This window comes from Paramormyrops kingsleyae, chromosome 5 (assembly GCF_048594095.1).
Source record: "Paramormyrops kingsleyae isolate MSU_618 chromosome 5, PKINGS_0.4, whole genome shotgun sequence".
NCBI lineage: Eukaryota > Metazoa > Chordata > Actinopteri > Osteoglossiformes > Mormyridae > Paramormyrops > Paramormyrops kingsleyae.
In genome coordinates this window covers 1,785,714-1,809,961 of record NC_132801.1, presented here as the reverse complement: position 1 = coordinate 1,809,961, position 24,248 = coordinate 1,785,714, and the positions used below count along the sequence as shown (strand labels likewise).

General features: G+C 48.4%; 1 protein-coding gene across 4 annotated transcripts in view; it reads left to right on the top strand.

The window, feature by feature from the left end:
• Nucleotides 1-24,248, top strand: part of LOC111859939 (adhesion G protein-coupled receptor L1-like) — a 119,772-nt gene that overhangs the window by 53,794 nt on the left and 41,730 nt on the right. For all 4 annotated transcript variants that reach the window (XM_072711830.1, XM_072711831.1, XM_023843113.2 and 1 more), the window contains exons 2-3: nucleotides 4,866-5,030; nucleotides 23,739-23,952. In XM_072711830.1, coding sequence (XP_072567931.1) covers nucleotides 4,961-5,030; nucleotides 23,739-23,952 — 284 coding nt within the window. In that variant the 5' untranslated portion in view covers nucleotides 4,866-4,960. The remainder of the gene's footprint in view (nucleotides 1-4,865; nucleotides 5,031-23,738; nucleotides 23,953-24,248) is intronic.

Below are 24,248 nucleotides of genomic sequence, written 5' to 3'. Positions count from 1 at the left end.
ACGGTCATGGAGATGGAGGGAGAGCCTTGATATTCGCTCGGCTGCCTCTACTGCAAAGCTGCGTCTTCTTTCTCTGTACCATTCAACACACCACCTGAAGGACGCCTCTGTTATTCGGGTCGGAGGGAGCAGATCATTTGGATACTTTCTTCTTGAGAGGGGAATGAGGAACAAGAAGGCAGGGAGGGGGGCATGGGTGGATGGAGAGGCCACACAGCACTTGGTCCCACCTGACCAAACTACTGGCTTGAGTTTGACAGCTTCTTGGCTCTCAGAAGATAGGACTGAGGACATTGCTCTGTAGTAGTGCAGTAACTGGTGCTCAGGGGCATTTGGAGGACTGGAGTAAGGAAGGGATGCATTAAATTAATGTGATTAGCCGGCAATGTCAGCTGACTAGAAGGCACTACTAGCCTTTAGACTGTCATCATTCGCCTCTCTGACCGTATGCAGTGACTGTAAGCCACGGGATCTGGATCTTGGTATTTTATGATAATCTGCAGTGACTCTAACCTCCTAGATCAAGTGTCTCTAACTATCTCCAGTGACCCTAGCCCCCGAGACCATGGGCTTAGCGTGTCTGGGACCATCTCTAGTGACCCTCAGCTCCTCGACCAATCACGTACAGTGTCTCTCACCATCTATAGTGACCCTCAGCTCCTCGACCAATCACGTACAGTGTCTCTCACCATCTATAGTGACCCTCAGCTCCTTGACCAATCACGTACAGTGTCTCTCACCATCTATAGTGACCCTCAGCTCCTTGACCAATCACGTACAGTGTCTCTCACCATCTATAGTGACCCTCAGCTCCTCCACCAAGCACGTGTGTGTGTGCAAGCGGGTTTACCTATCCTTTTGGGGACATAACGTGACAAATATCCGTTTTTTTTCCCTTATGGTACCCATAAGGGAAAACTATTTTATAAAAATCGGTGACTGCTATGAAAAAACTAAAAATGCAAAAACTCTTGTATTTTGTTTGGTTACTTATGGTTAGGGCAGGGTAGGGGTTAAGGTTGTCATAGTTAGCGTTAGCATTTTTCCCATTGAAATGAATGAGCGGTCCCCATAAGGATATGTTTACCCTACATGTGCGTGTGTGTGTGTGTGTGTGTGAGTGTGTGTGTGTGTGGCCTGCTGAAAGCCTGAACACTCAGAATCTCTCGCCAGTAATGAAATCCACAGCCCTGGAGGTGCAAAACCACAGTGCCAATGGAGTCAAAAAATCATAGATATTTATAACAAGACATTGGCCTTAGCTGGCTAGTAATGGAGCAAAGGAAGTTGTGATGCCCTGAATATGAAACAACATCCGAAATCGACATAGCAAAGTTAAAATTATGCAGTATTAAAATCCTAGAGACAGTACAGAACATGGAGCATGAATGCTTATCTTACTTGAAAGAGAAAATAATTCTATGGGGTGCAAAGCTGCACAGGGTAACCTGACGTACTGCTGTAACTGCAGCTAGATGTGCAGGCCGGGCTTCTGTCCAGACCTCCATGAGACGCTGCTGGTGATACTCGGAGTGCAGGACTACATTCACCTCGCGGGCCAGATCTGCATCCTGAGAATGGAGGGGGGAGGCCAGGGGTTAGCAGGGAGGACATGGAAAGGGGCGATCAGTGCCGGGGGGAGGGGTACAGAAGGACAGGTCGGGGCAGAGAGCAGGAAGGGAAAGGTAATGACTGAATAGTGCGGGGAGAGAAATGGAGATGTTGGAGAATCGCTATCAGTCAGAATCCCCCAATGTGCTCCCATCCTGACTGTTGCCTAGCAGCGAACGTGAGACCACTGCCGTCTCACTCTCTCCCTCTTTCTCTCTTGCTGCCATCCTCCTCTTATCTCGCTTCCGTCTCTCCTTTAGCTACCTGTCCTCCCTCCTTCCCTCCCTCCCAGTTTTATCAGTGTCTCTCTTTCTGACGGTAATGACTCATCTCTGGCTCTGTGCCGGTTTGATCCGCCAATGCATCTGAACTCCCTTGGAGTTTGTCATTGTTTGCGCTGATGCTGGCATCTGTCCTGTCAGCCTGTGACACGCACGCATCCCCTCCTTAATATGTGCCTGAAGCTCTCCTTCAGAGGCACGATTGTTTGCACCATCACTCGCGCACACGCAAACACTCACACACTGCTCACACACTCGTGCACATGACCTCTTGTGTACGCACCCACGTGTCCACGAGCATGATGATTGACTCATTTTGCAGACAGAGTTTGTTTTATTTTGATGGTTTTTCTTTCATGGACAACAGGACACTGTGACACCCAAGTGCGTTACGATATGCAAAACAGAAGCCCAGTCTGTTCTTCCCACAGGGAGTGTGTGTGTGCACTCGGCTACGGACACCCCGAGGTTCGGTTCCGTGAAAGCGTGTCAGCGCACAGTGAGGTCTTCTTTGGGTATGAAGTAACTGACGCAGGTCACGCTTGTTTTCCAAGCCCTTACTGACTCTCCAGATGTGAGTTTTACCCAGCATTCCCTTCCCATCCTGCACCTTCTCTGTCCCTTTGTCCTCCCCTTCTCCAGTCTGTCCTCTCTTCCTCTGTATTTCTCTCTGTGGAGGAGCACAGGCGTGACTTTGTGCCGTTAAGGGAGAGAGGTGGCAGGAAGGGTGAGAAAACAATAGTGAAGTATGACACAGGGCCCAGAGGCTGGACCACACTGATTGGCTGCTGTGGGGCGGCTGACAGCCAGTTAGAGGAGGGGGATGTCTTATTAAGCGAATCAGCAGCTGGACACAAGAGCACTTAATCCTGACAGCTAGCTTGTTGTGCCATTCACATTTTATTTTGAAATGCGAGTTGCTCTAATGCACACACTCATGCATGATAGCATGTCAGTGAGGCAGATCAATATGCAGCCTGCTGGGACAGTCACGGCATAGAAGTATGCGTTGATGCCATTGACGAGAATAAAAGCCACATTTTCTGCTGCATAGGTGTCTTGTGCTTTGGGGGTGCAGCCAGATCACTCACGCACGGGTCGCTGACCTGCGACCTCCCACAATGAAACCATGAGTCACACAAGCGGAACCATGCGACACGCGGATGGCAGGAAGGAATAGGGACGCATGTGGGATGTCTGTCCGACAAAAGCGACAGGGTGGACAGAAAGCAGTAAGATGGCTCTCAAAACTAGGAAAAACAGGAATATGAATATATTAAATGATTGTTAGGTCATGGGAGGGCTACAGCTGTGTGTGGGGGCGTTTACTCTGAGAGAGAAAACAAATCACAGTTGGGAATAAGGCTCAAAGCAAGGAGGGTGCTTGTCACATGACCTGGATGGCCACACCCCCAAAGCCTTCCTTGTGCCTGGTTCCATGACATTAATTTGTACTCTTGAAAAATAACTTTGTATTATTACCATGAGACTTTCCGTATTTTTGCTTTTCTGATTGCATTCACAGATTTTTGTGGGGACCTGAAAAATGGTCCCCACAATGTCAAAATAACATGTTTTTAATTACATTGTGGGGGACATTTGGTCCCCACCATGTAATATAAACCTAATCCACACACACACATGTGCGCGCACACACACACACACACACATGCTGTCTCAAACATCATAAGTAACCCGGTTCTGATCTCAGTGCTTGGGCCCGTGTTCTCTTTGGTCTCAGTAGGCCACCAGAGAGGATGGTAAATATCAGTGAAGGTCATCAGAACCAGGAGGCTTCAGGGGAACCTGGGAGCAGAATGACTAATGACACCCAGTCACTCAACACAGGCCATGATAAATAAGAATGTGGTCAAGTCTTGTCATTTTCACTATGATGTCATCAACTCATGGCATTTTCATGATGATGTCATCATCTCCTGTCATATTAAGTAAAGGCAATGATGCTAACAGCTAGTGGCATATTAAGTAAAGACAGTGATGTTATCTGCTCCTGACGTTTTGACTACAGGTAGTGATATCATCAGCTCCTGACATATTAACTATACACAGTTATATTAGAAATGTGGTCAGTTTCTGCCTGGCTAATTAATGGAGGTATTGTGGTCAACTTCTGCTTTGATTACTATGGGTAGTTTCCCTGGAAATATGTGTGTGTATAGCTATATGTATTGCTGTTGCTGAATTTTAAACAAAAACTTGGGAGGGGAGTTTCAGTTAATCCCTCAGCAATTAGCCGAGATAAATCTGTTTTATCCAGAAGCGTCTAAAGCCTGCAAGCCCCTCTAGTCTTGCTTCAGTTTTTGAGTGGGCCCCAGCTTAGCATGCTAATACATGTTAGCACCGGCTGGGAGCTGCAGCAATCAGCACGGGAATGAAGCAGTGACTGAAAACAGCACTGACAGGAGATGAAATGGGGAGGAGAAGGAGAGCAAGTGTGAGGTGGGCGGGGAGAGACAGAGGGGAATCAAAGGAGGGAGAAACACCAGGAGGAGGAGAAGGAGGGCTGGCGTTAGGCATGGGGGCGGGGAGAGACAGAGGGGCATCAAAGGAGGGAGAAACACCAGGAGGAGGAGAAGGAGGGCTGGCGTTAGGCATGGGGGCGGGGAGAGACAGAGGGGAGTCAAAGGAGGGAGAAACACAGAATGAGGCTTCTGTTCAGCAGACTGGGTGACTCCACTGCACTGTTTGTCAGCTGCCCAGAGCTGCACATGCAGACAGACTCACACACACACGGACATGGACACACAGCAGCCTGGCCTGTGTAGGAAACCCTTAGGAAGCAATCAACAGGATACTGAGGGTCGATGGGGCTCTTCGTTCCTTCCACAGTCGCTGTTGCATACAAACACACATGCACCACACTGACTATCATTCCCAGCTACAGTTTGCTGAGGAAGGGTACTTTGTGCTGTATAAAACAAATATTCTTCTTTATTGTGTATTTTTCCTCAGGCTCTCCCTCCCAGTGTGGGTGCGAGTGGAGGAGCCAATCAGAACGCGGACCACGCCCACCCTGTCTTGGCCACACCCCAACCCGCCCCACAAGCATGGCATTGTCACTCTGGATCCTCTGGACCTGCGCCCTCACACTGAGCAACACTGCCCCCTCTGCTCAAGGTTGGTGCTGCACCCTGTGCTTTCTGGAGGGAGGTGGTTAACAAGGGTAACTTCACCATGTTATTAATTAATTAATTATCAGCGCTACCGCGTAAGACAGAGATAGATATGAGAGGGAGTTAAATATGCATGTTTTTCAGAGGGTTGTGTGGCTGTGTACCTGTATGTGTCGAAGGATATTGTTGTGGGGCCTAAATGTCCCCACAATGTGATCAAATGCAACCTTTTATTTTGACTTTTTTGGGACATTTTTTTGGAAACTCAGGCCCCAGAAACTCTATTGTCCCTTCAAAAATCCGTAACTGAAGTAAAAAAACGAAATATGTCAAAAGCCTTGTATTTTGTTTGGTGGTAAAAGTTCTCATTTAGAGGTTTTCCCATGAAAATTAATGGATGGTCGCCACAAAGACATGAATACAAACATGAGTGTGTATCTTTGGTTCTGTGTGTGTATATCTGTGTCTGTATGCGTGTGTGTGTGTATCTGAGTCTGTGTGCCTGTATGTGTGTGTGTGTCTGTATGCGTGTCTGCGTGTGTGTGTGTGTGTGTGTGTGTGTGTGTCTGTATGCGTGTCTGCGTGTGTGTGTGTGACCCCAGCATGGCAGCACTATGCAGAGAAGTAAAGGGGCACCTTACCTAAGTGGTGCCAGGTGGGCATCACCTCACCATCTGCAGGCCATTACTGGTGGGGGGAGGGGGGCAGTATGCCAATCAGCCGGCTGCAGAGGGGGAGGGAGGAAGAGGGAGGTGGAGCAGGTGAGAGTTTAGCTTCTGAGATTCACTCAGTGCATCGCTTAACAGAGACAGCCTAGAGACACCCCAGAGATGGTCTAGGGAAGCCCCAAAAAGACCTAGAGACACTACAGAGAGGCCCCAGACACAGCCCAGAGAGGCCCCAGACACAGCCCAGAGAGGCCCCAGACACAGCCCAGAGAGGCCCCAGACACAGCCAGAGAGACCCCAGAGAAGCCCCAGACACAGCCCAGAGAGGCCCCAGACACAGCCAGAGAGACCCCAGAGAAGCCCCAGACACAGCCAGAGAGACCCCAGACACAGCCAGAGAGACCCCAGAGAAGCCCCAGACACAGCCCAGAGAGGCCCCAGACACAGCCCAGTGAGGCCCCAGACACAGTCCAGTGAGGCCCCAGACACAGCCCAGAGAGGCCCCAGACACAGCCCAGAGACACAGCCCAGAGAGGCCCCAGACACAGCCCAGAGAAGCCCCAGACACAGCCAGAGAGACCCCAGACACAGCCCAGAGAGGCCCCAGACACAGCCCAGAGAAGCCTCAGACACAGCCCAGAGAGCCCCCAGACACAGCCAGTGAGGCCCCAGACACATTCATGAGCAAGGGTCTTCAGCTGATAGAGCAGTGAGATTGACACACAGGGTGATGTGGTAGAAGGACTGGGGACATTCTGATAAAGGGGGCAGCTCTGTCTGTCCATTCCTCTGCACAGCGTGGTCCTGGATGTGGACCCTGGCTTTCTGTACACTATTATTACTGTTACTACAGTTTCACTACTGCCTTGGGCACTGTATTGACTCACAGTCGCCCTCTCTATGTACCACCGCTTCACCTGGTTGGTCTGAGGTATTGATTGAGCCTGAGACACCATGGTAAAGGTAGGATACTTCCGGGAGCATGCAGAGAACCCAGGGTGTCTTCCTGCTTCATATTCACCTTCCCATCATCCTGGGCACCTCATGCTGACTCTTACTTTTAATTGGTATGTTTCCTGAGTCCTGTGGTCAGCAGAGTGATGCCACCTTGGGCCCCTGAGCGAGGCCCTTAACCCCCAGAGTGATGTCACCGTTGGGTCCGTGAGCGAGGCCCTTAACCCCCAGAGTGATGTCACCGTTGGGCCCCTGAGCGAGGCCCTTAACCCCCAGAGTGATGTCACTGTTGGGCCCCTGAGCGAGGCCCTTAACCCCCAGAGTGTTGTCACCGTTGGGCCCCTGAGCGAGGCCCTTTACCCCCAGAGTGATGTCACTGTTGGGCCCCTGAGCGAGGCCCTTAACCCCCAGAGTGATGTCACTGTTGGGCCCCTGAGCGAGGCCCTTAACCCCCAGAGTGATGTCACTGTTGGGCCCCTGAGCGAGGCCCTTTACCCCCAGAGTGATGTCACTGTTGGGCCCCTGAGCGAGGCCCTTAACCCCCAGAGTGATGTCACTGTTGGGCCCCTGAGCGAGGCCCTTAAGCCCTAATTGCTCCGGGGACTGGCTGACCCTACTTTCTCAAAGGTGTGTCTGTCTGTCTTTTGGACAATAGAGTATGATAAATAAATAAGTGTAAAGTGTAAAAATAAATCAAAACTCTGACTATGATTACGAACAGAGGCTTCTTGGGGACTTACAAACTGTACCCCTGTTGGTCAGTGGGTGTGTTTTCCCAGGAGAATTATAGCCTTGGAGAGGTGAGTGCTGATATATCCACACAGTTTGGCCTTCAGGGAAGCTCCAGAAATATCCCGTGTGTATGTGTGTGTGTGTATAAGGCGTGTGTGTGTGTGTGTGCGCACTGTGTGTGTCTCTGGTGACGACCACCACCCAGGTAAATGTGACTGCTCTACTTCAGGGTTCGCTGACCAGGTGAGACCCATATCCTGATGCTGTCACATGGACCAGAGGCTAACAAAAGAGGAAATAATGACACTGGATTATGATTTGTGAATCACCTCCTGTCTATTCGTGGATCGCATTACATTTGTGACGTCCCTCCTATTTATTTGCATATTTTTATCCAGTTCGTGCCGCTACAGAGCCTCTAAGAGGTCTGGGCAGGAAAATATTTTTTGAAATAGTTTTACATTCACTTGCAATAGTTTTGCGATCCCACCAGACTTGCACTTGCTATTTGCTGTAACGTGACTCCATGGATAAACCTAAATACAGACATGTCCTGTAACGTGTGCTTTGTTACACATTAAATTATGGGCGACAATGTACATCATCAAGCAAGACAGCTGGGCTACTGAGCATGAAATGCACACATACAAACACAGAAATATATCACAAACACTGAAGGATATTACAGCTGGTGAACCGCATATGAAGCTAAATTTACTGCATTAAGGTTTAAACTCAAAGCCGCTTTCTGGAATATTTCGGGATAGATCTGCATATCCCCACATACATCACCAAGAGAGTACATCAGGGAGGTATAGCTGAAAGTGGGTTCGGGTTTAACTCTTAGCTATAACCCCGCCGTAAAGTTGCCTTTATATTCAGTTTCCGGCTGTAATATCTTTCAACAAAAGCAAGCAACACCCCTAGGTTTTCTAGATTTCTTTACGGGCTGAATTTTAATTAATATTTCAATGTCAGTGTGCACATTCCACGTTCAGGCATGACAGCTTTCCACGCAGTGCCTTGATTTGGGGAGCGACAGGTATGCAGAAGCAGGACAAGGTGGCAGAAGAGACTGGAGGAGCAGACAGATCACTGTCCCCTGGGTAGGGGTCACTATGAATGTTACAGCCACGCGTGCACCGTACCCCCACCCTCATCCCCCCATGTGTGACGCTCACTTCAAAGCCCCCTGCCAAAGAGGGGGCCTGCCTGGGGGGGAAAGGTTAATGGACAGGCTTTCAGCAGGCTTTCGGGGGGGGGGGGGGGCAGCTACAGGTTTCTTATGTTCTTTCAGATGCGCCTTTGAAGATTGTCTGTGTGTGTGTGTGTTTGTGTGTGTGTGAAAATTAGGTTTAAATGTCCCCCAAAATGTGATAAAAGCCTCTTATTTAGATGTTGTGGGGACCATTTTCAGGTCCTTATAAAGATCTGTGAATGCAATCAAAAAACTAAAAATGTCAAAACTCTTCAGTATTGTTTGTTTACTTATGGTTAAGGTTAGGGCTGGGTGGAGGTTAGGGTTGTCATTGCTGGGATTAGGGTTTTTCTCATAGAAATGAATAACACACAGGTCTGTGTGTGTGTGTCCAGTACGTGTGTGTGTTCAGTACGTGTGTGTGTCCAGTACGTGTGAGTGTACAGTACGTGTGAGTGTACAGTACGTGTGTGTGTACAGTACGTGTGAGTGTCCAGTACGTGTGTGTGTCCAGTACGTGTGAGTGTACAGTACGTGTGAGTGTACAGTACGTGTGTGTGTCCAGTACGTGTGAGTGTCCTGTACGTGTGTGTGTCCAGTACGTGTGAGTGTCCTGTACGTGTGTGTACAGTACGTGTGAGTGTACAGTACGTGTGTGTGTCCTGTACGTGTGTGTGTCCAGTACGTGTGTGTGTACAGTACGTGTGTGTGTACAGTACGTGTGAGTGTACAGTACCTGTGTGTGTCCAGTACCTGTGAGTGTACAGTACGTGTGAGTGTACAGGTCATACCTATATATCTGCATGTTTGTGTCTCCCTCTGCTGCATTTTTCCCTGCTTAAGATTTGTCCTTCATGTTGCTCCTGTTGCTCTTTGGGGGACCAGCGCAGTAAACCTGGTGACCCCCTGGGAATCACATGACACTCTTATGTTCACTGCAAGCAACTTTTTAAATTGGTGTATCTTTGCCTTTTCGGGGAACATGAAGCTGTTTAGCTGGGTGGGGCAGCTTCCCAGTGCTGCTCCTTGTGGTCAGACCTTCCACGTGGCTTGTGAACCAGCAGGGCGGCGCTGTCAGGCTCACAGCTCGGGCCGACACAGCCCAGTGCACAAAGAGGTTAACGGCCGAGTAAGGCCATATGTCTGACAGCTGCATCCTAGCGGGGCAGCGGGGCCCGGCCCGCCCCCCCGTGTATCACTGAGGAGGGGTGCTATGCCGGGTACCCCATCTTGGGGCAGTCCCATGCTGTTGGCTGGTCCCTGGCCCGTTCAGAGCCTTTTCACTGCTTTGGGTTTACAGCCACAGTTGACATTCCAACTGGGCTGGTTCCTGAAGGGGTGACCTTTGGCTGTGGGTCTTTGACCCACCCTGATGATAAGCTCTCCCCCCTGGCCCCTTGATGTGCGGTGAGGTCAGGATGCACACGTCAATTACCTGAACCACACAACATGGCGAGCCCAATATGTTGTCTGCTGGACAACATCTTGCCAAACCCACAACCCCCAGTACTGAAACAGTAGTCGAACGCAGAGTCCCTCTCCCTAACATCCTCACACTTGCACTGGAGAGCGTCACGGCTAAGCCTGGCGGCTGGGCCGGCCTGGCGCGGGATTAGGACAGCAGGTGGTCATATGACCCTGCCACGTACTGGCCCTTCTCTCGCTCCCTCTCTCTGCTGCAGTTCCAGGCTTTAATTACTGTGCTTTGAAAGGCAGTCAGAAGCAATCAGTCCTTCTCTGGTTCTTAATTACCGACCAGTAATGGAGGTAGACAGGGCAACCTCCCCCCCACACACACCTTTACCCCGGTGGTCCTCTGCAGGGTCCCGCACGCAGCCCTGTCATTGTGCCCTGTGAAAGCGCTTATCAGAGAGATATTGTGTATGTGACTGTTTGACTGTGAGTACCAATAAGAGGAGGATGTATTACTCAGGAAGAAGCCACTATAGGGGGAATCACAGATCAACCACTACAAAGGCAAGGGGGGCAAACCAGAGCAACCTGAGGGGGTCACCACCACGCTGTGGGCACCTCCGACAGTCAGCCCCAGACAGCCAATCACGGCGTGGCGTACCCAATAGACAGTGACTCTGCACACTGGCTGGCTCACAGACCTCACCGTGGTGCGTATCTGTCCTCCAGACTTAAAGACACGGGGTTTGTTTGAGTGTGAGCCGGGCATGACTTCCACAGACGTCTGACGTTTCCAAATGCTCGGGTTGGTGTGTGTGTCAGTCCATGACCCTGCATACCTCTCAGTACCTGCGGGTCTGTCTCTGTCAGGGTTTGCTTTTGCATGTGATTGACCTGCTGGGTCTACATTAAGGCCCACATCCGCTGGGTGCCCTCAGGGCAGTGCTGCTCTCTCATGCCCTTCGTTGCCTCTGGACTCTGGCAGCTCTGCACTCACTCCCATTCTTTTCTTGCTCTCCCTGTCAGAAAATCCAGGCCTACTGGCTAACTGTATACCAAACACAGCCTGCTGTCTGGCCACAAAGCTTTATATAGACCAATCACTGTCTCCCCTGTGGCCACAGAGCGGCATATTGACCAATGTCTGCCTCCCCTCTGGTCAGAAGGCTGCGTATTGACCAATTACAGCCTCCCGTCTGGCCACAGGACTGTGCATCGACCAGTCACAACCTCCCATCTGGCCACAGGGCTGTGTGAGGTGAGTTGGGCGCCAGGCTCCCCGGACCTCCCTGCCCACTACCTGGCAGACGGGCGGTTGATAAGGTATCTTAAATACGTGATGTTCTGGACATCTCCAGACAAGCGGGCATGGACCCGGCTCCAGTTTCCCAGGCCCAGGAAGAAGCATTTCACTGCATGAGGCAGCATTACTTGCCGCGATGGCTATAAGCAACCCGTCTGCGTCTCAGGTTTCGATGCTCTGATTAGGGCGTCCTGCAGGGACGGCAGTGAACTGAAGCTGAACAGCACTCTAAGTGCTCCTCTTAAAATTTTTACAGGAATCACACGGACGTGCCCCCTGTCTGGGATGCTCTATTCCCTGCCTGTCAAACCCTGGACTGAGGGCTCCACGCTGATCATCTTCTGCTTTTTTTCTCTGGTGTGGTTACATGGAGACAGAATCGAACTCTGCTGATTGTAAAAGATTTCAGACGGGCTTATGGGCAAAGGGCTATGCTCGTTTTCTGGGATGTGTGTGTGGTGGGGGGGGGCTCTTCCAGCAACCCAAGACCCCTAAAGATGATCCCATTGTCACAGTGAGTCTAATGACCTATATGCCAAGACAGCGGCTGGAAGTGTGGATCTGAGAAGACCTTGTCTGAGGGGGGGGGGGGGGGGGGGGGACAGGGTCTAATTTATGAAGGAGGTGGAGAGATGCTACCCTCAGGCAACAGCTAGATGAGGTCAGAGTGGCACCTGCATGGTTTCTGCAAACCATCATATCCTGCCCTCTTTATCGCAACATTCACCCTCAGAGGAGCTTTGAGCGTGGACAGCGTTAAGGCCTGTGGAGGATTTTTGAGCGTGGGCAGCGTTAAGGCCTGTGGAGGAGCTTTGAGTGTGGACAGTGTTAAGGCCTGTGGAGGATTTTTGAGCGTGGGCAGCGTTAAGGCCTGTGGAGGACCTTTGAGCGTGGACAGCGTTAAGGCCTGTGGAGGAGTTCTGAGCGTGGACAGCGTTAAGGCCTGTGGAGGATTTTTGAGCGTGGGCAGCGTTAAGGCCTGTGGAGGAGCTTTGAGTGTGGACAGTGTTAAGGCCTGTGGAGGAGCTTTGAGAGTGGACAGTGTTAAGGCCTGTGGAGGATTTTTGAGCGTGGGCAGCGTTAAGGCCTGTGGAGGACCTTTGAGTGTGGACAGCGTTAAGGCCTGTGGAGGAGCTTTGAGTGTGGACAGTGTTAAGGCCTGTGGAGGAGCTTTGAGTGTGGACAGTGTTAAGGCCTGTGGAGGAGCTTTGAGTGTGGACAGTGTTAAGGCCTGTGGAGGATTTTTGAGCGTGGACAGTGTTAAGGCCTGTGGAGGATTTTTGAGCGTGGGCAGCGTTAAGGCCTGTGGAGGACCTTTGAGCGTGGACAGCGTTAAGGCCTGTGGAGGATTTTTGAGCGTGGGCAGCGTTAAGGCCTGTGGAGGAGCTTTGAGTGTGGACAGTGTTAAGGCCTGTGGAGGAGCTTTGAGAGTGGACAGTGTTAAGGCCTGTGGAGGATTTTTGAGCGTGGGCAGCGTTAAGGCCTGTGGAGGAGCTTTGAGCGTGGACAGCGTTAAGGCCTGTGGAGGACCTTTGAGTGTGGGCAGCGTTAAGGCCTGTGGAGGAGCTTTGAGTGTGGACAGTGTTAAGGCCTGTGGAGGAGCTTTGAGAGTGGACAGTGTTAAGGCCTGTGGAGGATTTTTGAGCGTGGGCAGCGTTAAGGCCTGTGGAGGACCTTTGAGTGTGGACAGCGTTAAGGCCTGTGGAGGATCTTTGAGCGTGGGCAGCGTTAAGGCATGTGGAGGATTTTTGAGCGTGGGCAGCGTTAAGGCCTGTGGAGGAGTTCTGAGCGTGGACAGTGTTAAGGCTGTGGAGGATTTTTGAGCGTGGACAGTGTTAAGGCCTGTGGAGGAGTTCTGAGCGCGGACAGCGTTATGGCCTGAGGAGGATCTTTGAGCGTGGACAGCGTTAAGGCCTGTGGAGGAGCTTTGAGCGTGGGCAGCGTTAAGGCATGTGGAGGAGCTTTGAGTGTGGACATTGTTAAGGCCTGTGGAGGAGTTCTGAGCGTGGACAGTGTTAAGGCTGTGGAGGAGCTTTGAGCATGGGCAGCGTTAAGGCCTGTGGAGGAGCTTTGAGTGTGGACAGTGTTAAGGCCTGTGGAGGAGTTCTGGGCGCGGACAGTGTTAAGGCCTGTGAAGGAGCTTTGAGCATGGACAGCGTTAAGGCCTGTGGAGGATTTTTGAGCGTGGACAGTGTTAAGGCCTGTGAAGGAGCTTTGAGCGTGTACAGCATTAAGGCCTGTGGAGGAGCTTTGAGCGTGGACAGTGTTAAGGCCTGTGGAGGATTTTTGAGCGTGGACAGCGTTAAGGCCTGTGGAGGAGCTTTGAGCATGGACAGGGTTAAGGCCTGTGGAGGAGTTCTGAGCGTGGACAGTGTTAAGGCTGTGGAGGAGCTTTGAGCGTGGACAGTGTTAAGGCCTGTGGAGGAGTTCTGAGCGCGGACAGTGTTAAGGCCTGTGAAGGAGCTTTGAGCGTGTACAGCATTAAGGCCTGTGGAGGAGCTTTGAGCGTGGACAGTGTTAAGGCCTGTGGAGGAGCTCTGAATATAGACAGTGTTAAGGGACAAATGGTCTGGTAGAGGCAGAGACTCAAAGGACCAGTGAGATGAACAGTGCAGTTAGGATTGTGAACAATGTTCTGTTGCACTTGAGCTGGGGTTTGCTTCAGTTTGAACTCGGTGTTAAGCATAATGAATTTTTAAGTTTTAAAAGCAGAAAAGCGGTAACGACAACAAACATCAAGTCTTCACCAGGTCAGGAAGAATGTCCAGCAGCAGGTTCTTCGGCAGCACAGACACGGACCAGCGGCCCGGCAGCTACAGCAGCAGAGTAGGAAGCATGTGGTGCAGAAGGCGAACGACAGGATCCATCGGATTCCTATAAGCCGCTGCGTCATTTAGCAAGTTCCGGTGTCACTATAAAGGAATCCGTCAGACGTCCGGGGAGTAAGCGATTCACTCAGCAAGCTGTGCACTTTCACTGCCAACAAAAAGCAGCAAAATGACATTATAACAGCCACCTCGATGACTTTCTCTCAAACAGACTTTGAGGGAGTACACTTTTATATATGTTAATGTTTAAATCACTGCTTTGACGCTTGCAGATAATCATGCGGGTAATGAATAGTAAGACAAACTGGACAGAGAAGGTGGGGATTGACACTGCAGAATGCAGTGCACAGTGAAATGTGGAGAAAGGACTGGGAGTATGCATTTGTGCACAGAGAAATGTGGAGAAAGGACTGGGAGTATGCATTTGTGCACAGAGAAACATACGGGGAAATATAGGAAGTGTGGGGAATGGTACGGGAATGGTAGAGTAGATTGGAAATTTAAAAAAATGAATCAGACAAGGAAGTATGAAGGAAAGTGTATGCGCATCAAAGACTTTCATCAAAGACTACTAGTTTTAAGGTAAACTGAGCAAATTTGTTATTTAAGAAGAGCGTATCAAACTGGTAGCCCTTCGTATGGCTCAGTACCCGTGAAGTAGCGCTCAGTTTCAAATGGGTTGGTGACTCCTGATGTAGGGAAACGTAAAGGGAAGTAGATGAGGAAGTATGGAGGAAAGTATAGATGCATAGAAGAGTCTATAGTAAAATTTACAGGAAAGTGTAGAAGGAAGTAAGGGTTGTATAAGAGTTGTAATTGTAATAAGAGTAGGGAAAACATTAGGAAGGGTTTGTTTTGGGGGTCATGCAGCTGTTGTAGAGCAAAGTATTAGTATAGAAACAAATAAAGAATTATATCTAATGATGATGCCAATGTGTGCCTGGGATCTCAAGCACAGACTTACATTCTCTCTGCATCTGTTGGTTTTAGGTCTGTTTCTCTGTTGCTTTTTATTTATGTCCTGGAGCATTTAACTATCATTTTATGGACTAGACCTGCTCTGGTCGTTGTACCGGAGTGTGTAACTATCATTTTATGGAGCAGGCCTGCTTCTGTTGGTGTACTATGGTATGTAACTGACATTTTATGGAGCAGGCTTGCTCCTGTCAGTGTACTGAGGTGTATAATGCAGTGGCGTAGGCAGAAATTGTATTTTGGGCGGGCCATTGAAAAAGTGAGCGGGCCTATATTTTTTCCTAGAAAAAAATATTACTTAAATAATAATTAAACCTTAGAGAGTAGAAAAAATAATAGACAAACAAACTGCAAAAACACACCTTTATTTTGCAATATTCGGCAAAGGCAATAACAAAACACCGTCTAACCATCATGTTCAACAATAAAAATAAACTAAAAATGTATTTTGATCAAACTTGCCTGGGTGGGCCAGGGAGTAATGTGGGCGGGCCAGTGCCGCCCTGGCCCATTACTGGCTACGCGCCTGGTATAACTATCATTTTTATGGAGCAGGCCTGCTCCTGTCTGTGTACTGGAATGTGTAACTATCATTTTCTGGGGCAGGCCTGCCACTGTCGGTGCACTGGAGCGTGTAACTATCATTTTATGGGGCAGGCCTGCTCCTGTCGGTATACTGGAGTGTATAACTATCATATCATGGAGCAGGCCTCCTGTCGGTGTACTTAGGTGTGTAAATGAGGTTTCATTTGGCCACCCAGCCTCGTCTCACTGGCCTGGACCTCTTGGTGCTGCTCTCTCGCTGCTCTTATTCGTTGCTGGCTCCTGGCCATGCTCACATGCCTCTGACTGTACTAGTTCTGCCTTGGCTGTCAGGGGAGCCTGTTTCCTGTAACCGTGTGGCCTGTGAGGGACCATTAGCTGGTGTTTGGCTCCATCTTTCCGTAATGCTCAGAGGACAGTCTGCCTGGCGCCAGTGCTGCTCCTCCCCATCTCTCTCTCTTTCTGTCACATTCAAATTCAAAATGAGTTTTATTGGAAAGATAGAGCTGAGTTCCATGGTGCTTACGCGTAATTTGGATACTTTTGGACTGAAACACAGACAAACAGAGCTCAAAATAAAATAAGGGAAAACAAATCATTTCCCCCCTTAGGTGTACTGCCCCTCCCAACTTCCCCCAGTCACCCCCCTAATCAATCATCTGTTTGTGCAACATGTGTTTGTGTGACAGTGTCAGGAAAATGCATACTAATGTGACTCCACTTTCCAGCTGTACAGGAAATTTTTATGTATGTTACTCTAAATTGTCTCCCTGATGTGTTTATTTTAGCAGTGTAGGTCTCCCTTATGTGTTTGTTTTCGGAGTGTAGGTCTCCCTTATGTGTTTGTTTTCGGAGTGTAGGTCTCTGGTATGTTTGTTTTAAGGAGTTTAGGTCTCTGTGATATTTTTGTCTTAGGAGTGTCTGTCTCCTTGTTATGTTTGTTTTAGGGGTAAAGGTCTCTCTGATGTTTTTGTTTTAGGGGTAAAGGTCTCTCTGATGTTTTTGTTTTAGGGGTAAAGGTCTCTCTGATGTTTTTGTTTTAGAGGTAAAGGTCTCTCTGATGTTTTTGTTTTAGGGGTAAAGGTCTCTCTGATGTTTTTGTTTTAGGGGTAAAGGTCTCTCTGATGTTTTTGTTTTAGGGGTAAAGGTCTCTCTGATGTTTTTGTGTTAGGGGTAAAGGTCTCTCTGATGTTTTTGTTTTAGGGGTAAAGGTCTCTGATGTTTTTGTTTTAGGGGTAAAGGTCTCTCTGATGTTTTTGTTTTAGGAGTATAGATCTCTCTGATGTTTTTGTTTTAGGGGTAAAGGTCTCTGATGTTTTTGTTTTAGGGGTAAAGGTCTCTCTGATGTTTTTGTTTTGGGGTAAAGGTCTCTCTGATGTTTTTGTTTTAGAGGTAAAGGTCTCTGATGTTTTTGTTTTAGGGGTAAAGGTCTCTCTGATGTTTTTGTTTTAGGGGTAAAGGTCTCTCTGATGTTTTTGTTTTAGGGGTAAAGGTCTCTCTGATGTTTTTGTTTTAGAGGTAAAGGTCTCTCTGATGTTTTTGTTTTAGGGGTAAAGGTCTCTCTGATGTTTTTGTTTTAGGGGTAAAGGTCTCTCTGATGTTTTTGTTTTAGGGGTAAAGGTCTCTCTGATGTTTTTGTGTTAGGGGTAAAGGTCTCTCTGATGTTTTTGTTTTAGGGGTAAAGGTCTCTGATGTTTTTGTTTTAGGGGTAAAGGTCTCTCTGATGTTTTTGTTTTAGGAGTATAGATCTCTCTGATGTTTTTGTTTTAGGGGTAAAGGTCTCTGATGTTTTTGTTTTAGGGGTAAAGGTCTCTCTGATGTTTTTGTTTTGGGGTAAAGGTCTCTCTGATGTTTTTGTTTTAGAGGTAAAGGTCTCTGATGTTTTTGTTTTAGGGGTAAAGGTCTCTCTGATGTTTTTGTTTTAGGGGTAAAGGTCTCTCTGATGTTTTTGTTTTAGGGGTAAAGGTGTCTCTGATGTTTTTGTTTTAGGGGTAAAGGTCTCTCTGATGTTTTTGTTTTAGGGGTAAAGGTCTCTCTGATGTTTTTGTTTTAGGGGGAAAGGTCTCTCTGATGTTTTTGTTTTAGGGGTAAAGGTCTCTCTGATGTTTTTGTTTTAGGGGTAAAGGTCTCTCTGATGTTTTTGTTTTAGGAGTATAGATCTCTCTGATGTTTTTGTTTTAGGGGTAAAGGTCTCTGATGTTTTTGTTTTAGGGGTAAAGGTCTCTCTGGTGTCTGTTTTAGGGGTAAAGGTCTCTCTGATGTTTTTGTTTTAGGGGTAAAGGTCTCTCTGATGTCTGTTTTAGGGGTAAAGGTCTCTCTGATGTTTTTGTTTTAGTGGTAAAGGTCTCTCTGATGTCTGTTTTAGGGGTAAAGGTCTCTCTGTTGTTTTTGTTTTGGGGTAAAGGTCTCTCTGATGTTTTTGTTTTAGGGGTAAAGGTCTCTCTGATGTTTTTGTTTTGGGGTAAAGGTCTCTGATGTTTTTGTTTTAGGGGTATATCTCTGTTGTAATTGTTATTTTTCGATATTGGTCTGTAGTTGTTTCTACATGGGGAAGGGGACAGGATTTCAAGCTCTGTCACAATGACATGCAGGCCTATTCTTTTGTTCGTGTAGACTTGCCTCTGTCAGCTGGATTTTATGTTCACATCACTAAACCACTGCTTGTTTGGGTTTTGCCTGCATTTTCTGTTTTGAACCGTCCTTGGCTTGGCTTGGGTCAGCTCTTTATTACCCGTTTTATGCTTTCACAAGAACTAATTTCATGTTTTCAGTGGTTGCAGTTTAACATGGTTTGCTGGGGCTTCTTTATGCAGATGCTCTCTGCTGCTAATTTATCAGAATGAACTGATCTCCAAGGTCAGTCTTCAAAGACCTTTCCCTCAGATCTGGGCAGTGATGCTGATGGATACCGTGGACCCAGCACTGTCTATTTTTGCCTTGTCATGGATCAGAACAGTACCCTCCCTGTGCATTGGCAGAACCCTCAGTGTTTATTGGGTTGTGCATAATGTACAGTCAAGATAGGTGGGCTTTACTGTCATAGATCCATATACAAGTGTATGGTGCGGTGGAAGGAAATAACATTCACCCAGGACCACTGTGCATCATACAGCCAGCGATCGACAAACAGAGGGTTTCCGCAGGACTTACGGTGCAGAACACAGGACACTGAGAAGGTGGGGGATATATACAGTGCAATATGTGTGCAAACAACAAATACAGCAGCCTGAAAGGGGCCATAAATATAGTAGAATTGGATAAACATATAAAAAGCAATAAGTTAGCGACCAGTGCCAGGTTGGGGTGGGAGGTGTTCTCAGGAATGGGTGTGGAAACCACAGAAAATGGGGGCCATTTGGGTTCCCACGTGCTGCCTGGGAGCGTTCCTCAGGCGGCCGGATCGTCCTGCAGCCGTTTGCACGTCCCTCCTGTGGAATTCTCTGCCTGCCCACCAGTGAGGCACTGAACCCAGCACAGAGGAATGCAGACCTTCGAAGGCCTGCTGCTCTGTTACATTTACTGGGAAATAAAGGCATGCCAGCCTGGACTGGACCTCTGGGTCCTGCTGGCCGTGTTCTGGTGAACCTGGAGGTTTTCTGGGTGGGATGTATTTCCTCTGCTTCCCACTTCTGTTTTATTCCTGGTTTATGAGCAAAACCCCACTAACCTGCCACGTGGAAGAGTAGGATCTTGGCCCACCTTCACAAGCGTCACACTAGTGAACATAACTGGCGCTTTAGGTAAGTGGCAGACATTTCATTTTTGAGAAAATTGATTACAGGGAGGGAAAAAAGGAAAATCAGAGAAAAAAATTGTCATTTTGCAGAGGGGAGGGTAATTTATGGATCATCCACCCATATTTCCAGGAGAGGGGCTGTCTGACACGGAGTCTCCTGTACACGCAGGGATCTGTGTGGTTCCTCTGTTAGTGCATTTACACGCTGATGGTCAGGGAAGCGTTATGTGTGACAGGTGCAGCCCGGTAGGGGCCTCTTTCTCCAAGGGAAGCCCTACCTGTTTCTCTGAGGCCTGCTTTTCCTTGGGAAAACAATGAGTCCGTTCTGGCGCTTACCAGCAGTGCCAGCTCCTCGCAGTGACAGCAGGAACCAATGCTGCATAATATGTGAGCGGCAGTGTGTGAGCCGCTCATTACGGTGGCTGTCGAGCGGCAGTGCGCTGGAGCTTTGGCTCCCTGTCAGCCCCAAGTCTGTAGTGATGATCTCTGATCCCGCCTGTCCAGCCTTCGCGGCTGCTGATTTTCTAGATATGTTGGATTTATTGCAGCATAGAAGTCATCTCATAAAGAATGGTGGCTAATATGGCAGATAGCCTGCTTGGTGCTCAATCCGAGTACCAGGTATGTTAGGGAAGGCTGGTACATCCGCAGAGATGCTGAACACCTCCCCTGCCTTGTTTAAGGATGGCCAGTGTGATAGTATAGACAGTGCTGCTGAACACCTCCCCTGCCTTGTTTAACGATGGCCAGTGTGATGGTATAGACAGTGCTGCTGAACACCTCCCCTGCCTTGTTTAACAATGGCCAGTATGATAGTATAGACAGTGCTGCTGAACACCTCCCCTGCCTTGTTTAAGGATGGCCAGTGTGATGGTATAGACAGTGCTGCTGAACACCTCCCCTGCCTTGTTTAAGGATGGCCAGTATGATGGTATAGACAGTGCTGCTGTATACCTCCTCTGTTTTGTTTAGGGATGGCCAGTATGATGGTATAGACAGTGCTGCTGAACACCTCCCCTGCCTTGTTTAAGGATGGCCAGTGTGATGGTATAGACAGTGCTGCTGAACACCTCCCCTGCCTTGTTTAAGGATGGCCAGTATGATGGTATAGACAGTGCTGCTGTATACCTCCTCTGTTTTGTTTAGGGATGGCCAGTATGATGGTATAGACAGTGCTGCTGAACACCTCCCCTGTTTTGTTTATGGATGGCCAGTATGATGGTATAGACAGTGCTGCTGTATACCTCCCCTGCCTTGTTTAAGGATGGCCAGTGTGATGGTATAGACAGTGCTGTTGAACACCTCCCCTGCCTTGTTTAAGGATGGCCAGTATGATGGTATAGACAGTGCTGCTGTATACCTCCTCTGTTTTGTTTAGGGATGGCCAGTATGATGGTATAGACAGTGCTGCTGTATACCTCCCCTGTTTTGTTTAGGGATGGCCAGTATGATGGTATAGACAGTGCTGCTGAACACCTCCCCTGTTTTGTTTAGGGATGGCCAGTATGATGGTATAGACAGTGCTGCTGTACACCTCCCCTGTTTTGTTTAGGGATGGCCAGTATGATGGTATAGACAGTGCTGCTGTATACCTCCCCTGTTTTGTTTAGGGATGGCCAGTATGATGGTATAGACAGTGCTGCTGTATACCTCCTCTGTTTTGTTTAGGGATGGCCAGTATGATGGTATAGACAGTGCTGCTGTACACCTCCCCTGTTTTGTTTAGGGATGGCCAGTATGATGGTATAGACAGTGCTGCTGAACACCTCCCCTGTTTTGTTAAGGACGGCTGGTATGGTGGTGTAGATGGTGTTGCTGAACACCTCCCCTGCTTCAGTAAACATGGCTGGTCTTTTCTTCATCAGGGCCAGGATGATGCGATTTTATAAATCGGGCTACTTAATGCTTGGGTCCCAAACCCTTGGAGACAGCGCCCTCTGCCCCAGGCTGAAAGCCCGTCTGCAGATCAGGGCTGCCCTCTTTCAGAGTTTACTTTGAAGGCTGTCTGGCCCGCTGGCATTCGTAGGCTTGATCCTCTGGAGTTTTCCTGTGCTTTTCACTCTGGCAGTAGATTAGTGTTGCTGCTGATTAATTCTTCTTCTTGTAAGTATTTTTCAAAGCCATATTGGGCCAGATTCCTGTCCAACTACCTGTCCATCCTCATTCCACAACTGCTTATACAGTAAAAGGCAACAGGAGGCTTGGAGCCTATATCCTGGATGGGTTACGAGTCCATCATAAACCGTCACACCCCACCAGCAATTCTGAAGAACCAATTTGCGTAAACCTCATGTCTTTGGGTCCACATATAGCTGAAGGATACTCACAGAACCAGAGGGCATTCAGCGACCCCACAACCCCAGAGAAGTGAGGACCCAGTATTACCTGATAAATCTTCTGCCTCAACCACTGGAGTGGTGTGTAGCTCATTAGGTTAGGACGCTGCACCAGTGATTTTAAGCTTGCTGGTTCAAATGCCATGGTCCACAGTGATGTCCCCATCCGACATGTTAACCTCAGTCGCTCCTGATAGTCCAGCCTCTTGGTAATGATTTCCTGCTTTTGCATTTACGTTTTTGGTCTCCTTCTTGAGGTTTGATTCTGTCGCTGTAGCATTAAGTTTGATTTCTATTCACAGCCCGACTGGCTCCGCTTTCCCCCAAGTCTGATGAATATCGTGGAACGCGCTTCTGCCTGCTTGGCAGTTTCTCTGCTGCCAATGTCTGCCCTTTTGTCTTCCTCAGCATATTTCTTGCGTGCTTAGAGGAGGTAATATCCGTGTGGGCTGCGCGAGTGAGTCCTTAATAATCTGAGCTTCTGTTTGGCAGCAGGCTGATAAGGGGCGTTGTTGTCTTATTAAGTGAGCGTGTGTCCATATTGAGCACATAATCCAGCATTCACCACCAATGTGTTCCTGTACTGAAATCCCCTGTAATACTCTCATTACTGTCATTAATGTAGAGCCCCAGGATTTTACATGCCTGCAGAGCATCATTAACTGTGTAGAGCCCCAGGATTTTACATGCCTGCAGAGCATCATTAACTGTGTAAAGCCCCAGGATTTTACATGCCTGCAGAGCATCATTAACTGTGTAGAGCCCCAGGATTTTACATGCCTGCAGAGCATCATTAACTGTGTAGAGACCCAGGATTTTACACACTTGTAGTGTGTCATTAACTATGTAAACACCCAGGATTTTACACACTTGTAGTGTGTCATTAACTATGTAAACACCCAGGATTTTACACACTTGTAGTGTGTCATTAACTATGTAAACACCCAGGATTTTACACACTTGTAGTGTGTCATTAACTATGTAAACACCCAGGATTTTACACACCTGCAGTGTGTCATTAACTGTGTTTGACCGCCATGGCTCCATGTGTGTGGAGATTTCACACTACAGTATGTGCTGTGGTGTGTGTAATGCACTGCAGTGTGTGTACAGTACAGTATGTGTGTGTAGTTTAAGTCTGTGTTGCTATGTGCATTTGCATACTCTTTCGGCATCCCATGCTGTCTCTATCTGTTTCTCAGGCTTAATTCTCAGAGGCTTAATGATTTAATTATTAGATGCTGTTTCAGTTGTGTGCTTACCCTGCAGGGAGTGGGGGTGGACATCTGCCCACTCCAGTGTGTGTGATTGTGACCTGGCCTGATGCTATAGATATCTTTGTGGGGACTGTCCATTCATTTCTATGGGAAAAACCCATCTATGACAACCTTAAATAACCATAAGTAACCTTAACCATAAGTAACCAAACGAAATACAAGACTTTTGGGATGTTTAGTTTTTCAACTGCAGTCACAGTTTTGTTTATAAAATTGAGTTTCTCCTTATATAATATATATAAACACACAGTTAATGTTATTAAGCTAGATTTACACCTCTGTAAGCCTCCCCTTGGACGCACGTTGTCAGTGGAGCTGTCCATGGTCCTCATGCATATTGTAACTTTACAGTCTCTGGTTTTATTTCTTACTTCATACCTAGATAAATTCCTTGCTGGTGTGAATTGATGTTTGTGTCTCCTGTCCAAGCCTGAATTTTATTAAACTTTGCATTTTACTTCTTGCTGGATGCTGGATGGACCAATGTGCTCAGCTGGTTGTACTGGAGCAGCTGAAGTGTGCTTTACTTAAAGGTACCTCTGGGAACTTGAACCCTTAGGTTCTGGGTCCACATCCTAAGCCACCCCAGTGGCTGCTGCACAGAACTATTCATTTGAAGAGATGCTTGCACTGAATATAAATTGAACTGCTTTGACATGCAGTACAATTCCTGACACCAGCCCAGTTCCTTACCTGCCATGCCCTCATTTGCTATCTGTCCCTTACTGTTTATCCTCTCTCATCCCCAGCTCTGAGCCGCTCTGCGATGCCCTTCGGCCTCCTGCGGAGGGAGCTAGCGTGCGAGGGCTACCCCATCGAGTTGCGCTGCCCTGGCAGTGACGTCATCATGATCGAGACGGCCAACTATGGCCGCACCGATGACAAGATCTGTGATGCTGACCCCTTCCAGATGGAGAATGTGCAGTGCTACCTGCCTGATGCCTTCAAGATCATGTCACAGAGGTGTGTGCAGGAGCGTAATTGCCACTCTGTGTGCTCACACTTCTTTTCTGCTCAGCTGAAGTTCAGAAGCACTTCAGAAGATCATAAGCTGCTGGAGATCTCCTATTACCCTAAAGCCCAGTGCTGTGTCTGACCTGTTGTGTTCAGCTGGACCCTGGCAGGCCCTTCTTTCCATCAGCACCGCTCCTTAGATTTTTCTGATTTCTTGCTTGCTCATACTGATCCCACCTACTCCATCCCTACTCCATCCATAATCCATCCTTAACCCTTCCCTACTCCATCCATCAGCTATCCCT